The sequence below is a fragment of the Aotus nancymaae genome, unplaced genomic scaffold (assembly GCF_030222135.1).
Source record: "Aotus nancymaae isolate 86718 unplaced genomic scaffold, 86718_ANA_hifiasm-v0.15.2.pri h1tg000006l, whole genome shotgun sequence".
Lineage (NCBI taxonomy): Eukaryota > Metazoa > Chordata > Mammalia > Primates > Aotidae > Aotus > Aotus nancymaae.
Genome location: NW_026988417.1, coordinates 41,249,410 through 41,266,614, shown reverse-complemented (window position 1 = coordinate 41,266,614; position 17,205 = coordinate 41,249,410). Strand labels below are relative to the sequence as shown.

The 17,205-nt window shown below is 37.3% G+C and overlaps 1 protein-coding gene across 9 annotated transcripts in view; it reads left to right on the top strand.

The window, feature by feature from the left end:
• ATP8A1 (ATPase phospholipid transporting 8A1) overlaps positions 1 to 17,205 on the top strand; it is a 241,625-nt gene that overhangs the window by 135,786 nt on the left and 88,634 nt on the right. For all 9 annotated transcript variants that reach the window (XM_064366745.1, XM_012474960.2, XM_012474964.2 and 6 more), the window contains 2 exons: positions 198 to 337; positions 14,789 to 14,927. In XM_064366745.1, coding sequence (XP_064222815.1) covers positions 198 to 337; positions 14,789 to 14,927 — 279 coding nt within the window. The remainder of the gene's footprint in view (positions 1 to 197; positions 338 to 14,788; positions 14,928 to 17,205) is intronic.

Here is a 17,205-nt window from a genome sequence, read left to right as displayed (position 1 = left end):
ACCAATTTTAAAGACCAGGGGAACATTAATCTATGTTTTATACTAAAGTTTTGTCATAATTTAATTGGACTTCAGTATATTATTTGAATGGAATCACTTTTTTCAAAATGAGACTTAGTTAAATAAAAACAGAAATCTCAGACTTCTGAATACAATTTTCTTTGATGTGTTGGGGTGATGTATGCTACCTTTTTCAGGGTTAAGAACTTTATGTTTTGCTGTGGCTGAGATTTCAGAGAGTGACTTTCAGGAGTGGCGAGCAGTCTACCAGCGAGCATCTACGTCTGTGCAGAACAGGCTGCTCAAACTCGAAGAGAGTTATGAGTTGATCGAAAAGGTATGTAGATGATTCTATTGATCATACAGAGGGTTTGTTTCCAGACAGTTTCGATCTTTATTCAAGGAACCAATGGAGTAAAAATCAAAATATCTTGACATAGCATTTACTATTGAATATCTTCTTGTTATCTAAGCATTAACAAATCTTAATATGCATTAAAATGTTACTGAGAAGTCTTTGGGGTTAGATATTACTTTGTATAGATCTTCACTCTTTTCACAATTTTGGATCAAGTTTTGGCCAGTCTAGTAATCTGCTTGCCAATGTATTCCTGTTTCTGGATCACTGAGGATATGGAACATGCCCCCCTACACACGTGCAAATTACATACATGTACATGTGTACTCTGAGTTAATAAATACATATAATATGTAATGTAAAATAGCAATCACACAGCTGGCATAGCTGATCATAATATATGAGAGTAATGCAGTGCTGACACTTGGCCAGTCATTATGACAAACATATACCTGTATTCTTTCTGTCACAGCAGTAAATATCCTCATTTTGCAGATAAAGAAGCCAAGGCTATTAAGCCAGAAAGTGGATACATTATGATTGATGCTGTATAAACAGCAAGAATCTTGCTTCCTTAATTAAGAATAGGAAACATTTTTATGTAGCACTTGATGTGTACCAGGTGCTTTTTCTAGCACTTTCGTCTATTCATCTATTCAGTCCTCACAACATCCCTTTGAGGTACTAATTATTCCTATCTTATCAACGAAGAATCCAAGGTAACAGAGGGGTTAAGTAAGTTAGCTGAGATTATACAGCTCCCAGTAGTGGGAGCCAGAATCGTCACTCTTCCTCCAGTGTTCATGCTCTGATTCACTCAAGCATCTTCATTCTATAACCTCTAGCTTGCCATTAAATAACTCTTCAATTGCACTCATGTTTGTATTGCATAGAATCAAACTAGCCTGTCCACTGCAGTTTACTTGATCTTTTCTCCAGGTAAGTAAAGGCTGATATTTTGTTCTTCTTTCCTCTCTATCAAACTGTGTACTTCCTTGTGCTTCCTGTCTTGAAAGGTAGCTGGTGCCACCAGTATCCCCCCACCCCGGACTGTTTCCCACCTCTGCCCCTCACTTGCCCTTCTCTTTAAGTAATATGGGGATGCCACATTCTAGCTGCAGATGGTTTTCTTTATTGCACAAGTTTGCCATATGGAACTCGAGATGTTGGTCTCCTATCTCCTCAACACATTATCACTTTTTACGGAAGATGACTGTTTCTCATATAGCCTTTATATTTTGTAAGGGGAAGATATCTAAATGTAAATATGAGATCACATATATCATACCTGTATAGATAGATACAGATAGATATGTAGGTATATCTAGATATCTCCTCCTTATATTTGAACTTTTTATTCTGCTTATTTATAAGAAGACATGTGATAGCATGTGTGGTGTCTTCCAGTGTGACACTCCCACCCTAAATTCTATAGGTATACACACAGCAGGGGGCTTGTTATCAGTTGACTTATTTCAGTGTGTCTCACTCTCTTCTATCTCCCCCACTCCTTTCCTCAACACTCGGTCCCTCCACCTTCTCTCTCTCCACTTCCTAATGTATTTATATATGATTATGTCTTTCGAATACTTATATAGTGAAATAAAATAATCTGAGGCCATAATCATAATGTCTTTCAATCTGCCCAACTGAAGTCACATATCTTAAAGCATTAGTGGTATTGATTTTTAATCTTTGCTTTTCTTACTGTTTTAAGAAATAATAAAAAAATCCTGTCTGGAAATGGTTTTGTTCCTGTCTCTGAATATAAGGAAGGTTGCCTCCCATCCTCATGAGACAGAATTAATAGGTAATAACTCAGAATACAAAATATATTTGAAAATTGATTCGAAACATATTAAATTGTTTCCACTTGAAACACAACTTCAGTTCTAGAGTTGAATGTTTAATGTGCCTGATATCCTTACTCTCTGGATGCCCTAGAGTTTTTTATAGATTAGATTTTCTAGGTTTAACAGCTTTGTTTCTTGTTCTTTTAATGTTTGAGTAAAAGCCTTGTGACTTCCAGCTTTTAACTGAAATAGATGTTCAACATTTTCCCAGCAGATGGCGATCAAGAGCTACATTAAAATTTAAGTTGCCTTAGGTAATCCATTGAGAGTGTGTGTGTGTGTATAGACATATATACACACATCTATATATGTATCTATATATGCATCTATATAAACTACTTATAGTTTACAGATAACAGAAACCTCCCTTATGACTGCTTTTCACCTAAAATAAATGAAAATGGGAATTTACAAGTAATTTGTCTTCACTTCATAATAAGCCATGCTCTCTGTTGTTGAAAATCTAAGATCCAGAAAGGTTAAGAGATTGGGTCATTTACTTAGCAAACCTGCCCCAAATGAAGAGAGATTCTGTGTCCATCTCTACTCCTGAAATTGGAGTTTCATTTGGTGATCCATTTAAATAACTTTCATCAAGCAGTTCATGTTTACTAGGTGTTGGGGATCCACAGGCAAATGAGCAAGACTCGCCTGTGGCCTTCTAGATACCACGGTCTGAGCAAATTCCCTAAATGAAGAAATCTGAAGGAACCTGAAAAGGTGACCCACAAACAATCCAAAGGAAGCTTTTGAAGAGGTGGTAATTTTTGAAATGGGCCTCCAAGGATTATTTTGCCAGTTAGAGGAGAGCAAACATCTTTTTAGGGAAAAAGAATAGACAAAACAGACCAGAGGTGATGACTCATACCTGTAATCCCAGTACTTTGGGAGGCCAAGGTGGGAGGATCATTGAGTCCAGGAGTTTGAGACCAGCCTGGGCAAACATAGAGAGGCTGTCTCTACAAATAATTTTTAAAAATTAGCTGGACGTGGTGGTGTGCACCTGTGTTCCCAGCTACTCAGGAGGCTAGGGCAGAGAGGATTGCCTAAGTCTGGGAGCCCGAGGCTCCAGTGAGCTGTGAAAGCGCTGCTGCACTCCTGGCTGAGTGATAGAGCAAGATCCTGTTTCAAGGAAAAAAAAAAAGATAAAATTACACAGGAATCTCTGTGACCAAGCTTTTTTTTTTTTTTTTTTTAAGTGTTTCTATTAATCCTGATCATAGAAGGACTGTAGGATTTTTAATATAGAGAGCCAGGGTTATATCACATCTTTCTTGGTCTGAGCTTCTATTCTTTGTTAAAATCAGCTGGGATGAGTGTTCAGAAGTTGGGATTTACTGCCCTCTAGTGATTTAAAACCACTCTAGTAAGGCAAGTTTCAGCACATCAGACCACAGATTCTCCAGCATGTTACCCTGGCTTTAAATTGAGCAAATATAGTCCTAGGGTTCACCCATTGTCTTCTTCTTTACCTACTTTAACTGAGACATGCTGTTTATTTACGTAATCTGTTTTTTATGTGATTGGAATCCACTTTTATATAGGCGGTAATACTGGACTTAGTATGTCAGACAGTGAATTTTTAAACTATGAGGGTTGTTTTCACATCCTTTTTTAAAAAAACATTGCCGGAAGCATAATATATATAACTGATGAAAGCAGGGCTGCTTTGGCTAGAGTGGAAGCGTAGAGAGGAGATCCACACTGGCTTTCTCCTCCGCCTCCACCTTGCCCTCGTGTGTGCTCCATGAGGGGCTTGTTGTGACAAAGGATCCACTTAGCAGTTTGAAAGCCATATATTATATTTATGTGTGGGCTTTTTAGAAAATGAATTCTTCAAAAGATCAGAACGTCATTGTGCTCATATGCAAGATGTTTCTGAACATATTTGAATTGAAATGAAATGTCATTGACACATTAATGGTAGTATTACATTAATGACATTCAAAATATAAAAGATTTATAAAGTTCTTCCTAAAATATTATATTACAAAATAAGTGAAAATGTTACAATAGAATTAAGCTTGTAATTTTAAACCCTACTCTCTCCCTCTTTTCCCTCCAGTGTTTGTTCAAACTAGTAATTCAGTTTTTTTAATTAAGTTAAATCCTTACTCCTTTGGGTACTATAACACCTAGCATAAGCTGAAAAAAATATCCACATAGACCAAAAGTATACAAGAAGGCATATTGTCCTTTGATCATGATGCTTAGTTACTCAGGTATGTTACTATGCAGCACACTGAGTGCACAGCCTTCACTCTTGGGGCACACTACGCGAAGGAGGACAGGGGAAGTTTGAAAAAGTCCAGCAGGTATTGTTATCCCTATTGACAGTCATTGTGAGATGAGAGGATTTGGGACTTTTAATTCTATCTATAAAATATCATTATCAGCTCTGCTCCAACATTGTTCTGTTTGAGCTCCAATATTTGCATTCATATGGTAAACTTTTCAGGATATTTTTAAAAATTTTAATGCTGAGAGTTGTTTCGTGAATCATTTGCCAACACATCTTTTTTGTCTGTTTTTTTTTTTTTTTTTTTTTTTTTGCTGTTACTAAATAAAGAGGTGATACAGATTACTAGGAAGGCCTAACTTGTTCAGGAATAAGGAAGTTCATATAATTAAAATGCAAATGGGTTTATTAGAATCATATCAGATACTTCAGTTGTCTTGACCCACTTTGAGAAGGAGAATTGCAGGTTCACCTTTGGTACTGTGGACAGTGACACCTCTTAGTCTCTTTGTCACCACTCGAGAAAATTTACAGTTGTCTCATTCTTTCAGACAACAAATTTGACCTGTTTTATCTTAACCTCATTCTTTTGAAAGGTAGTCAACATATTTGGACTCCTAATTCTAGACTGGGAAACCATTTATAGTATCAGCCTATATTTTTTAAATCAGATTTTTTTTTTTTTGAGACAGAGCCTTACTCTGTTGCCCAGGCTGGAGTGCAGTGGTACAATCTCGGCTCACTGCAACCTCAGCCTCCCAGGTTCAAGCGATTCTCCTGCCTCAGCCTCCCAAGTAGCTGGGATTACAGGCAGGTGCCACCACACCTGGCCAATTTTTTGTGTTTTTAGTAGAGATGCAGTTTCATCGTGTTAGCCAGAATGGTCTCAATCTCCTGACCTCATGATCCACACACCTCGGGTTCCCAAAGTGCTGGGATTACAGGCGTAAGCCAGAAGCCACCATAACTGACCTAAATCAGATTTTTTTAATTAAGTTAAAATTTTGTGTTTTCTCAAGAAGAATGGTAAATAACAGAATTATTACAAAGTTTTATGTTTCACTGGCAGAGATTTCTCTGAAATCTCTCACCTTTGATCTGTCACTTTAATATATCAAGAGCCAGGGTAGTACCACTTCTTTTTGGTCTGAGCTTCTATGCTTTGTTAAAATTTGTTTACTTTTATTCTAACATATTTCTAAGAAACATAAATTATGTTTGGCCACATATTCATACTATGCTACTGGATTCCTTTGAAAATTAATAGTACAGAAGTCTCTGGTCTTTCTTATTTTCTAATTAAACCACTGTTTGAGAAAAAAAGGCATGCCTTCCTGGAATACATAATTTTTTGAAAATTTTTAGTATTTATTTGCTTTAATAGAAAAATGCATCTATGTCTTTAGTACTGTATAGATTACCTACTAATAATGTGTTTCTGAAAGCAAATTATTTTTCTTGAACATTACAGAAAACAGTGTAAGCTATAATACCTGTCTAGATTCATCACTGATTCAAGCAGTATTTCCCTGGTGATAAGATTTTTCTTTTTCTCTTATTATGATGCATGGATTGGGAAACTTTTTTTAAAGGAAAACTTATCCAATACTTTTATCTGTGCAAGTTTTTCTAAAATAGTTTATGGGTTAGAGGATCATTTTTGCGCTTAAGAGTAAACTCAGAACGCTGTAATTCTGCTATCAAGCCTTTATTTGATCAGATAGCAATGTTGTGTTTTATGTGCATTTTGTAGTTTGTGATTGATGTATGTCATCCACTAGATTGAAGCTTCATGAAAGCAGGCACTGTGTTTACCATATTTATCACTGTGTCTCCAGTGCTTGACTGACTAGCCTATATTAACCACTCAGTCATTTGATGAATAAATTAATTATTCTTTTAAATAATTTATTCAGAAGTTCGAGCTTAATAATGGTTTGCTTAATGAAAGTATACCCCCTATTAACAAATCTAGTTCATGCTTTCCATGCACTGAAGGCACAGGTGTCAAATGTGCTATCACTAAGGATTAATTTAGGGATATGTTAGAAAAGAAGTCAGTAATTTTACAGAAGGCATTCTTTAGAAGAATATACTCATTCCTTTATAAAACCTGTCTTCAAAGTTACTTATTACATAAATGTGAGAAAATCATGATTGGAAAGATTCAGCAACAAATGTCTGAGCACAACTGCATGACAGGCTCTGTTCTAGGCTCTGGGGCTCAGCAAGGAGAGGATAGAAGAATTTCTGCCTTTTGTTTCAGTGGTGGAAGATAAGTAGTGAACCTGTAAACTAAAACAATATAATTCCAGACAGGCTTTAGTGCCGTGGGCACTGAAATAAGGAACCAAGATAGGACAGTGAGGTAGTGATCCTTTTTTACATTATTTCCTTTACCCCTCCCCAAAACGTGGTTGGTATTTTGGGAATGGTTAAAGAGTCCCTTGATGTGGCGTAATACAGATCAACCATTACACTCAGTATGACTAAACGACAATTTAGCACCCTTTGCAACAAATGGCAACAAATGGTTTAGAGGCTTCCTAGAGAAATATAAAACTTAATGGAAAACAGGACTTTTCTTAAACATTCATGACTGCCAAGTTCGCAGTAACTTCTGTATTAGAATGGAATGCTTTTTCAGATTAAACTACCACAGCTATTCATAGTAGCTGCACATATCACTTTCATTTGTGCTAAAAACTAAATGAAAATTTACATGATGTACGGGTGATTTCGTGGTTTAAAATTCCAGTAGTTTCCTGTTCTACTGTTTGCTTAAGAACATTTGTAGTTAGCTCATCTAATAAGACCTGCCACTTTCTGAGCATTTACTAAGCTCCACGTCTTCCAGCCTTTACCCTGGTTATTTAGTCAGAGGGCCTCTAAAGTGAGACACAACATGATCCATTGGGGTGAGCAAGAAAATGTTAGAACTTCTGTTTATTTTATCTTATCTGTTTTATAATTTGCTTTTGCATTTTATAGTGGGCATAATTTACTAATTTTAACAATGTTTACAAAAATGTAACTGTCATAAGTACATATTCAGCATTTTTTCCTAATATACTCAGAAATGTTTGCAATGACTGATGTAATTTCATCTGCAGAACATCCTTATTAAATCTAAGTTATTACGCTTAATCTTGCTGTTGGGAAAGTTGATTCTTAAGTAAGTTAAGTTACTTGCTGAGGGCCCCATATCCGGTGGTTGGCAGAGCAGAGATGCAAATCCCTGTTCTGTCTTAATTCCAAATCCCATGTTAATAATCTGTAAGTTATGTTATGTCGTCAACTTGCTTTAGAAGGAAGCAAGAATGTGTACACAATAGTGGAAACTTGAAAGATAAAATGAATTCAATTAATCAATTGTGCAGTTGCATAATCACTGGATCAGCACTCAGGGTGGGAAGTGGGAGTCATCGGCCTGTTTGGGACTGAACCACTTAGTTAGGCAGCCTCTACGTACTCTATGTACTGTAGTCCACTTTCCTTGAAAATAAGATGGAAATGTGTTTTTCATGATTTTCCCTCAAGTGGTCATTAGAATCTTCTTATTTAAAGTACTTAAGATTTCCTTAGATCTCTAATTCCATGCTCCTCCTTTCTGGAATGATAGATTCCTTCTTATGAATGCTTCGTGGTAGATTTTTCCACCCTGGATATTGCTGTCTTCTCACTCAGATAAGATGGATGTGTTGTTTTGCAAGCTACACCCAATCACCTCTCTAATCCTGATTCCTTTCAGCTGGCTGTGTGAATTCTGGTCTTATAACTAAGCCCTTGGCTTTGTGAGTTCAAATGTGATTTCTGTGGTTTGAAAAGCACCAAGTTAAAATCTATTTCTTGGCCTTAGAAAAATTAACCAGTTGAATGATTTCTCCAGAAGCAGGCAAAGGAGCCATTCCAATAGTTTAGTGACTTCATGCTCTTAGTCTTAGTACTGTAGGCCAGATTAAAGAGAAAGGAAAGAAGGCGGAAAGTCTCTTTTTAAAACAAGTATAATACCCAGTGGAATGCAGAACAGAGAGGAGCCCAGCAGTGTCTGAGAACCAGGGTTGTAGAATGGCTCTGAGAATCCCACAGCACATCCCAATTCCAGAGTTACCATATTTTAAACCTCAAGAGAATGATGACTGCAGTGACCTCTTAACTGGTCATACAGCCTTTTTTTTCCCCCTAATCCATCCCCAGACAGCTACTAGTGACCTTTCTGAAATGTAAATTTGATCCTGTCTCTCCCCTTCTTAAATTCACCAGGTGTCCCTTGGCTTTGGAATTGTCAGCATAATACACAGACCTTTCCATTTCCATTTCCATTTCCTGCTGGCTCTTCCAGGCTCATCTTCCTCAGTGCCACACCTCACTTCATCTGTCATTTCCATACTGACTAAATGGCAACTTCTCGAACATTATGTATCTTTTCATACCTCTGTCTTTGTACATGTAATTTCTTCGGTTTGGAATTACCTCCCTCATCCTTCCCCACCACTCCCCATTGCTTGGCTAAATCTTAATCCATTGTTTAGGGTTTAAAATCAAGTGTCACCTCATGTTGGACAGATTTTTTTTTGAGCCATCAAAACTAGAAAGATGCCTCATCCCTGTGTTTATCCTTTGTAGTCACATAACAATACATATATAGCATGTAACATACAATGTGTATCACATTTTTAAGATAAGATATAACATATAACGTGATTCTCCCAGGGGAGCACTATTTCTCTCTGATGGTAATCCTGTATTATAGTTTAAAGGCTTTGTAGTTTGAAACTGCAAGGAAAAGCAAGAGAATTGGCACCTGAGGCTCTAAGGCCAGGCTAAGGGAGAATGGTAGGAGTTGGACACAGAAATGTCTACAGTGATCAAACAAGATGGAGCCAGGTACAAAGATGGGATACGTAGAAGCATTCTACATCAGGGGTTGCAAACTCCAGCCCAAGGGCTAGATCCACCCACTGCCTATTTTTGTAAATAAAGCTTTGTTGGAACACAGCTACATCCATTTGTTTACCTTTTGTATTTAGCTGTTTTCATGCTACCACGGCAGAATTAACTAGTTGCAACACACAATATATGGCCCTCAAACTCTAAAATATTCACCATCTGTCCTTTTACAGAGAAAGCTTGTCAACTCTGCTCTAGATGAGCAGTTCTCATAGTTAGGTTCTCAGATCAGCAGCTTTGCAACCACTGCACATTTCCAGGTTCACCATAGAGCTATTCAATGAGGAATTCTGGATGTGGGGCCCAGCAATCGGTGTTAATAAGCTCCTCAGGTGATTCTGAAAAATTAAAGTTTGAAAAGCACCATCTAGATTTCTGGCCTGGTGGCTAATTACCTGGGGACTTGATGACAACCAGGCAGTCAGGATTTAGGAGAAATACCAGTAAGGCAAGGGGGTACAGTTAGAAAACGAGGCAGCCAGGAATCCAAGGAGAGTTTCTAATGAAGCTTTCTGAAATATAAATTTCATACAGGTAGGAACTCACTATTGTATCCCCAGCACCTTGCCCAGAAGTACCTGCTTAGTGTATATTTGTGAATGAATGCAGGCATGCATGTGTGCTTGTAAAGGAGCTAATCCCGAAATGTGATTCTGGGGCCTGCAGGTAAAAATAGAGAAATAGGTACACCTGACCAAGGTGACTCAGAACTGAGGCTGAAACCCACTCATAGAAATGAAGTATTATTGAAGACTGAGAACAGACACAGAAGTTTAAAAGCCTGATGATTTGAACAAAATTCTAATTTTCATCTAATCTCAGTTTTACCTCCCATTTGCTTCCTTGGGTATGTATTAGTTCTTGATGTTTTGTTCTTACGGTCATAGCTCAGCTGCACCTCTAGTTGACCTTAGACAATTTACTCAACCTCCCCAAAGCTAGTAACTGAATTCATAAATGTAAAAGCACTTAGCAGTGCCTGGCACATTTTTTCTATTCATGAAATGCCAGTTTCCTCTTCAACATTCCTAGTCATAATCTTATTTCATATGGAAATAAATGGTACTAAATGTTACTAGTATTTATCCACATTTACTCCAGTGGTACAATTTTGCTTAACAATGTTACTGTCTTCAAGGAAATTTCTGCCAAATAGCCCATGTTGTAATCTGAAGCCTAGGTTGATACAAATTTGATTATTATACTTTTCTCATTTAGGGGCATATCACAAACTTGTAAAAAATATGACTTCATCTAAGCACTGACAGAATATTTGCTAATTTAGAAATAGGTCACTTTGAGATTCTATTATTTAGCAAAATGTACATGTATTGGGGAAAAACAATAATTTCTAAATCTATCAGAATACATTTTACCAGACTCTACATGAAGCTTTCTGTCCTCAAGTAGAAATGTTACACATTTAGTGTCTTTTAAAAAATTATGCATACATTAGGAACATCTGAAAGAGAAAATAAGATTACTGGAGAATTTACTAGGTGAATATTATCTTAAGATTTTTTCAGTGATAACTAAATCTATATAATGTCAAAGAGTCATCAACCTCAAGCCTTTATAACATTTGGCATGGTGACATTTAGAAAGTAAAATTAGTGTTTGGAGTTTTTTTAATTCCATAAATGCCATGGGAATTCTATCACATTTCAACACTTGCTGAATATGTAATTCCCCTAGTGCCCATTAGTGGCCATCTGTGTAAGGTAATACATTTTTGGGATGAAATTGATTATGGCCTAAACGCTCTTGTTATGATCGGGAAAAGCATGCAAAGTTCAAATCTTTTTTTCTGATGATCATTATATAGCTAACAATATTAATTTCCAAAAGCAGAACAGCCCATCACTCAAGATTCTAATCTCACCATAAATGATACCAGGGCAAAAAGGAAAGGAGTCCACAGAGCCTCATGCTAAAATTAACAAGTGCTGTTCTCAAGGAGCTCTTAGGATAAAGGGAAAATTGACACACTTTTGGAGCAAAGGTGTTTCCCTCATAGGCATCAACGTAGACCCATTACAATTTTGCTGAATATTAAGAAATGTTTTATTACTCTTCTTAAGGATTCATGTTATCGTCACCACCGACACACTCCACGTTAACCTATTTGTAACTCTTCTCAGCATACCTTGCTGGCCCTACATCTTTGATCCTTTATGTTATTTGTGCCTGCTTTGAAAATGTTACTCTTTTACCTGTGCAAAGCTAGATGCTTTTCTTCTTTCAAATATGATTTCAATGCAATCTCTCCAGTGAAGTCATTCTATTTTTATAGGTACATGAGTGGTAATATATAATATATTGGTGTACTTTCTGAGCTCATTTTTCCCCTTAGGGGATAGAAAATATACAAATATATTCGTTTATATATTTCTAATGAATGTGTTCATATCTTGGCTCCCACATTATCTAGTTACCCCAGTGTTCCAAAAAATGTTTTTGCAGGAAATTTTGAAGGCTTGTATTAGTAAACTGTCCCCAGGATCACTAAAGAAAATATTGTCTTGCATTGGGTAAAATACTTAAAATTTGAACACGGAAATATCCTGATCTTGACTGAGATGTAAGCCAGAATGATTTAACTGCAAATGCCCTAAAAGTAGCTGAAGAATTGGTAGAATCATTGTGTAAACATTTAAATTCAGCAATTGTGATGCTGAATTGTTCTTCCTTTTTTTTTTTTTTGAACTTCTTGATGATGATTATTCATCAGGTTATGGTAGATTTCAAATCTGCTTCCCATTAAAGGAAACAAGATAATGCTATCTTCTGGAAGGGAATTTACCTTCCTGTATTATATATTATATACTAAGAAGTCATGCATCAAGTGAGTCTAATAACTGTCCATATTATTTGGAATATATTGAAAATGGTCTAGATTGCAACAGTATTTTCACAATTCCTGGATTTTGGTTTTGTTTTGCCATTAGCTCACTTAGCAAACATACTAAATGCTGACATTCAGTGCTGTGGAGTCATTAAGATGAACAAGACATGGTCCCTACTTTTGAGCAAATCTACTATGCTCATGCATTTACACAACTTCTCTTAATATAAGATGTATAAAGATGAGCAGAGTTCTGTAAGAGAACAGCAGAGGGAAAATTTTGTTTTAAGAAATGTAGGAAAGCTTAAAAGAAGCAGTAACTAGTAAGTTTGGTTTTATAGGATGAACCAAGTTTCACTAGGCAAGGCAGTAGGGAACGTGTGTGTATCTACTTAGACATACATACTTATGTATACATGGACAAACAGTACACATATGCATGCCCATCCATATGGCCACTATAGCAGGGACTGTTGCCTCGCGAATTTAACACACCTTCCCATCCCCCTCCTTCCTCAACAGCTCTACTATTGAGACTGGAAAAGCTAAATACAAACAGTTAGGGTTAGCCATGTGAAACTATCTGGCCAACTAGTATTTGGAAATATACTGAGGACTTTTTAAAACACTTCGCTTTTCATATAAGAGATAGATAAAGAGATAGGTACAGTTGGTATTTTTGTCTTCCATATAGTTTTTATACCAGTAACAGTCACCTTGGGATATTGAGAGAGGTCAGGAGAATGAGTTGAGGTATGGTTGAGCTACAAATTTAATGTTCACAACTGCCTACTTCAATACTACTTAGGTGAGGAAAATTAATTTATTTAAGCCATTGTTAGATTTTTCTATTACTTGCAGCCAAAAGCATTCCAAACTAATGCAGGTATAAATTACATGCATGCATACACACACACTTTCTCTCTTTCTTTCTCTCTCTCTCGCTCTCTCTCTCTCGCTCACTTGCATGTTTATATACATAGTTAACTTTATTTTTCATGCCTAACCAAAGCTTGAGACTAATTTTAGACTTTAATTTTGATGAAAAATAAGGAAAAGTAGAAAATGGCCTTCTTTGTTATCACTAATTCTGGCAGTATCCTCAGCACTTACTTCCCTTTACAGCCATCTGCCCTTACTATATTTTAAATGAAAAACTGAAGGGAAGAGAAAATGATTAAGAAGAAAGATAAATGCTGAAGAGGATCATGCCGGAGGTTGAAACAGGGCAAGACTGAGAATCAGTTGGTTGTGGCCCCCAGAGCGCTGTTGCTAAGGGTGCCCCGCCAGCAACAGTGCCTGGTCATATGATGGAAAGAAAAGTTTATATCTTAATCCATCACTGCATTCTTATGTATTGAGGACCAAGAATAATATTACCTATGTTCATTTCTCTAACAGCCAAGAGATTGTTCTCTCCCTCTTACCACATCCATTTAGGAAGATGAGAGTAGAAATTATTCTTTCTCGTGAGAGATTAAAACAGCTTTGGGCTGGGTGCAGTGGCTCACTCCTGTAATCCCAATACTTTGGGAGGCCAAGGCAGGCAGATCACTTGAGGCCAGAGTTCGAGACCAGCCTGGCTAACATGGTGAAACCTTGTCTCTACAAAAATACAAAAATTAGCCCAGCATGGTCATGCGCACCTATAATCCCAGCTACTCTAGGGGCTGAGGCAGGAGAATCACTTGAACCCGGAAGGCAGAGGTTGTGGTGAGCCAAGATGGCACCACTGTACTTTAGCCTGGGCAACAGAGCAAGACTCCATCTCAAAATAAATAATAAAAATAATAAAAGCTTTCCCCAGAGCCCATTGGTCTTATAGCAAAGACAACATCTAATGAGCAAGAGATCTTGGAGTCTGATCTTCCAGTACACAAATGCAGAACTATGTGAAAAACATTCAACTTGTTCTTTCTGGCAGAGACTAATACCACTTTGTTGTGGTAGTCTCCCATAGCTGTTTCTGTGATTTTTTCTTAGAATGCCCAGGCTGGAGTTCAGTGGCGCAATCTTGGTTCACTGCAACCTCTACCTCCCAGATTAAAGAGGTTCTCCTGCCTCAGCTTCCCAAGTAGCTGAGATTACAGGCACACACCACCATGCCTAGCTACTTTTTTGTGTTTTTAGTAGAGATGGGGTTTCACCATGTTGGCCAGGCTGGTTTCAAGCTCCTGACTTCAAGTAATCTGCCCGCCTTGGCCTCTCAAAGTGCTGGGATTACAGGCATAAGCCACTGCACCCAAGCTGTTTTTAACTGACTTTTGATTTTATTCCCCTTCTATGCAAGGTTATTTTAGAATGTGTTCCTTACCTTAGGAGTTAGGTTACACAGCTTCAGGAAGCCTCAATCTTGTGCCTAAAGACTGGGTGAAAGTCAAGGATATTTCAGAGAGAAAAGTCAATGGGATAGTTGGAATTTGCACCAAAGTCAATTATCATTTACTCTCTGATTTTAAAACATATACACACTTCAATTTTTTGTTTTTAAAGAATATGAACTGATATTTTTTCTTAAATTTTCTACCACTAATTTTTTCCAGAATCTTCAGCTACTTGGAGCAACAGCCATTGAGGATAAATTACAAGATCAAGTTCCTGAAACCATAGAAACGCTAATGAAAGCAGACATCAAAATCTGGATCCTTACAGGGGACAAGCAAGAAACTGCCATTAACATCGGTAATTCACCTAATTTAAGTTTTACATGTTGGTACTTTTTAATAAGTTGATAGATTTTAGAAGATGGATTTGAGATATTTCAAGATTCAGAAGATTTGATGTGTCAAGATTAGAATATTCCAATCTTTTTTCACCTTTGCATCTCTGCCTCCCACGTGTTCCATCCATAAGTGGCACATGTGGATAACATTTCTGTAGTTGTCTGGAGATTGGGCTTATGGGAGATTTATGTATTGATACTTGATTATGTGACCAAAGATTATTTTAAGATTATAGGAAAGAAGAAGGTTGCCAGTTTGCATTCATATTATGTTAATTCCCATTGTTTGGAAAGAGTTTATAATAGCTCGGGCCGCCATAAGAGAATACTACACACTGGGTGGTTTAGGCAACAGAAATTTATTTTTACAGAGTTCTGGAAGCTAGAAGTTCAAGATCCAGGTGCCTGCAGGGTTGTTTTCTGATAAGGCTTCTCTCTTCCTCCTGAGAGACATAAGGAGTAGTATAAGACACCTAAGATACCAGTCCTATTGTACTAGAGAGCTGTCTTAGTCCGTTCTGGCTGCCGTAACAAAATACCATAAGCTGGGTGGCTTATAAACAACAGAAATTTATATCTCATTGTTCTGGAGGCTGAGAAGCCCAAGGTTAAGGCACCAGCAGATTTGGTGTCTGATGGGCGCTGGCCTTCTGCTTCATAGACAGCACCTTCTAATTGTGTTCTCATAAGGTAGAAGGGGCAAAGCAGCCCTCTGAGGCCTCTTTTATAAGAGGCACTAATCCTATGCATGAGCTTCCTGCTCTCATGATCTAATCACTTCCCAAACACCCCCACCTCCTGCTGTCACCATACTAGTGATTGGGTTTCAGCAGTTTTGGGAGAACACAAACATTCAGACCATAGCAGGCCTCACCCTTATGGTCTCATTTAACCCTAATTACCTCAATTAAGACTCGATGTCCAAATGTAGTCACACTGGCAGTTAGGCATTCCGCATAGGAATTGGAATGAGTGGTGGTGGGGAGAACAATTGAGTCCCGAACAGAGGTCCTACACTGAAGAGTTATTTGGCATTGGAAGCCTGTAGTACCAGCAATATGCCAAAAAAAAAAAAAGTTTTTTCCCCAAATTTAGTAAAAATTGGTAGCTTGAGCACTATAAACCCTGACATCGATTTATCCTCTTGACATTAATCATATATATTACTTTCAAAACTTCACCCAAGTTGAAGGAACTATTTTAGCGGCGTTCACAGCATGGGACCACATTTTTAGAAAGTCATTTAAAAATACTCTGTAGTTTTAAAATTTAAATTTTTAGGAAGAGCCATAAGGAGTAGTATACAGAAGGGGAACCATGCCAGGACAGCCAGGCAGAGAGGATTTCCCAGAAAACAACCCTGAAGGCACCTCGATCTAAAAATTAAAAAATTTAACTAATATTTTAGAAGTTTTAGCTGTCAGCCTAATGTATCCTGTAAATATAAAACTCTACTTCAAATTTATAGCAAATTGATGTTATTAATAGAAAATCCATTTTGTTTTTTTAAACTAGCAGAACTTTACAAACCACACAAGTTGTTAATTCTGATTACAAAATTTACTGCTTTTATTGGAGACAATGGAAAGATGTGTGAGAAGGAAAATAATGGTGAAATGCAGACTCTTGCAATTGAGAGATCTAAAAACACGAATATGATAAAACAGTAAGATGACAAATACAATATATGGCAATAGAGGGTGATAAGTGTGGGAAATAGGCAGTTACTGGTACTAGTAGTTCAGCATATGTTCACTATTATGAATGTTCCTATAAAAAAAGAGTATGGTAGTGATTTCTGGTAACATTTAACATTTAGAATCTTGAGCCATGATTGATTCCTAGAAAAAGGTAGGTAAGATTCACCCATTCAGCATAATTAGGGTACCTATAGTGCCGTGTACTGGTTAAGTGCAAGGAACAGAGCAGGGAACAAAAGAAACCAAAATCTCTGCCCTTATGAAGCTCAGATACTAGTCAGAGAAACACACAATAAAATAAATTAGAAATGCGCATAGTATAATATCAATGATTGTTATAAAGAAAACTAAAATGGAAGTGAAACATGGGGCATTGCACAGAGGGATTTAGTTGGTTGGTTGGGTTTTTTTTTTTTTTTTTTTTTAGGACAGTCTCTCTCTGTCACCCAGGCTGGAGTACAGTGGCGCGATCTCGGCTTACCGCAACCTCTGCCTTCCGGGTTCAAGTGATTCTCCTACCTCAGCCTCCTGAGTAGCT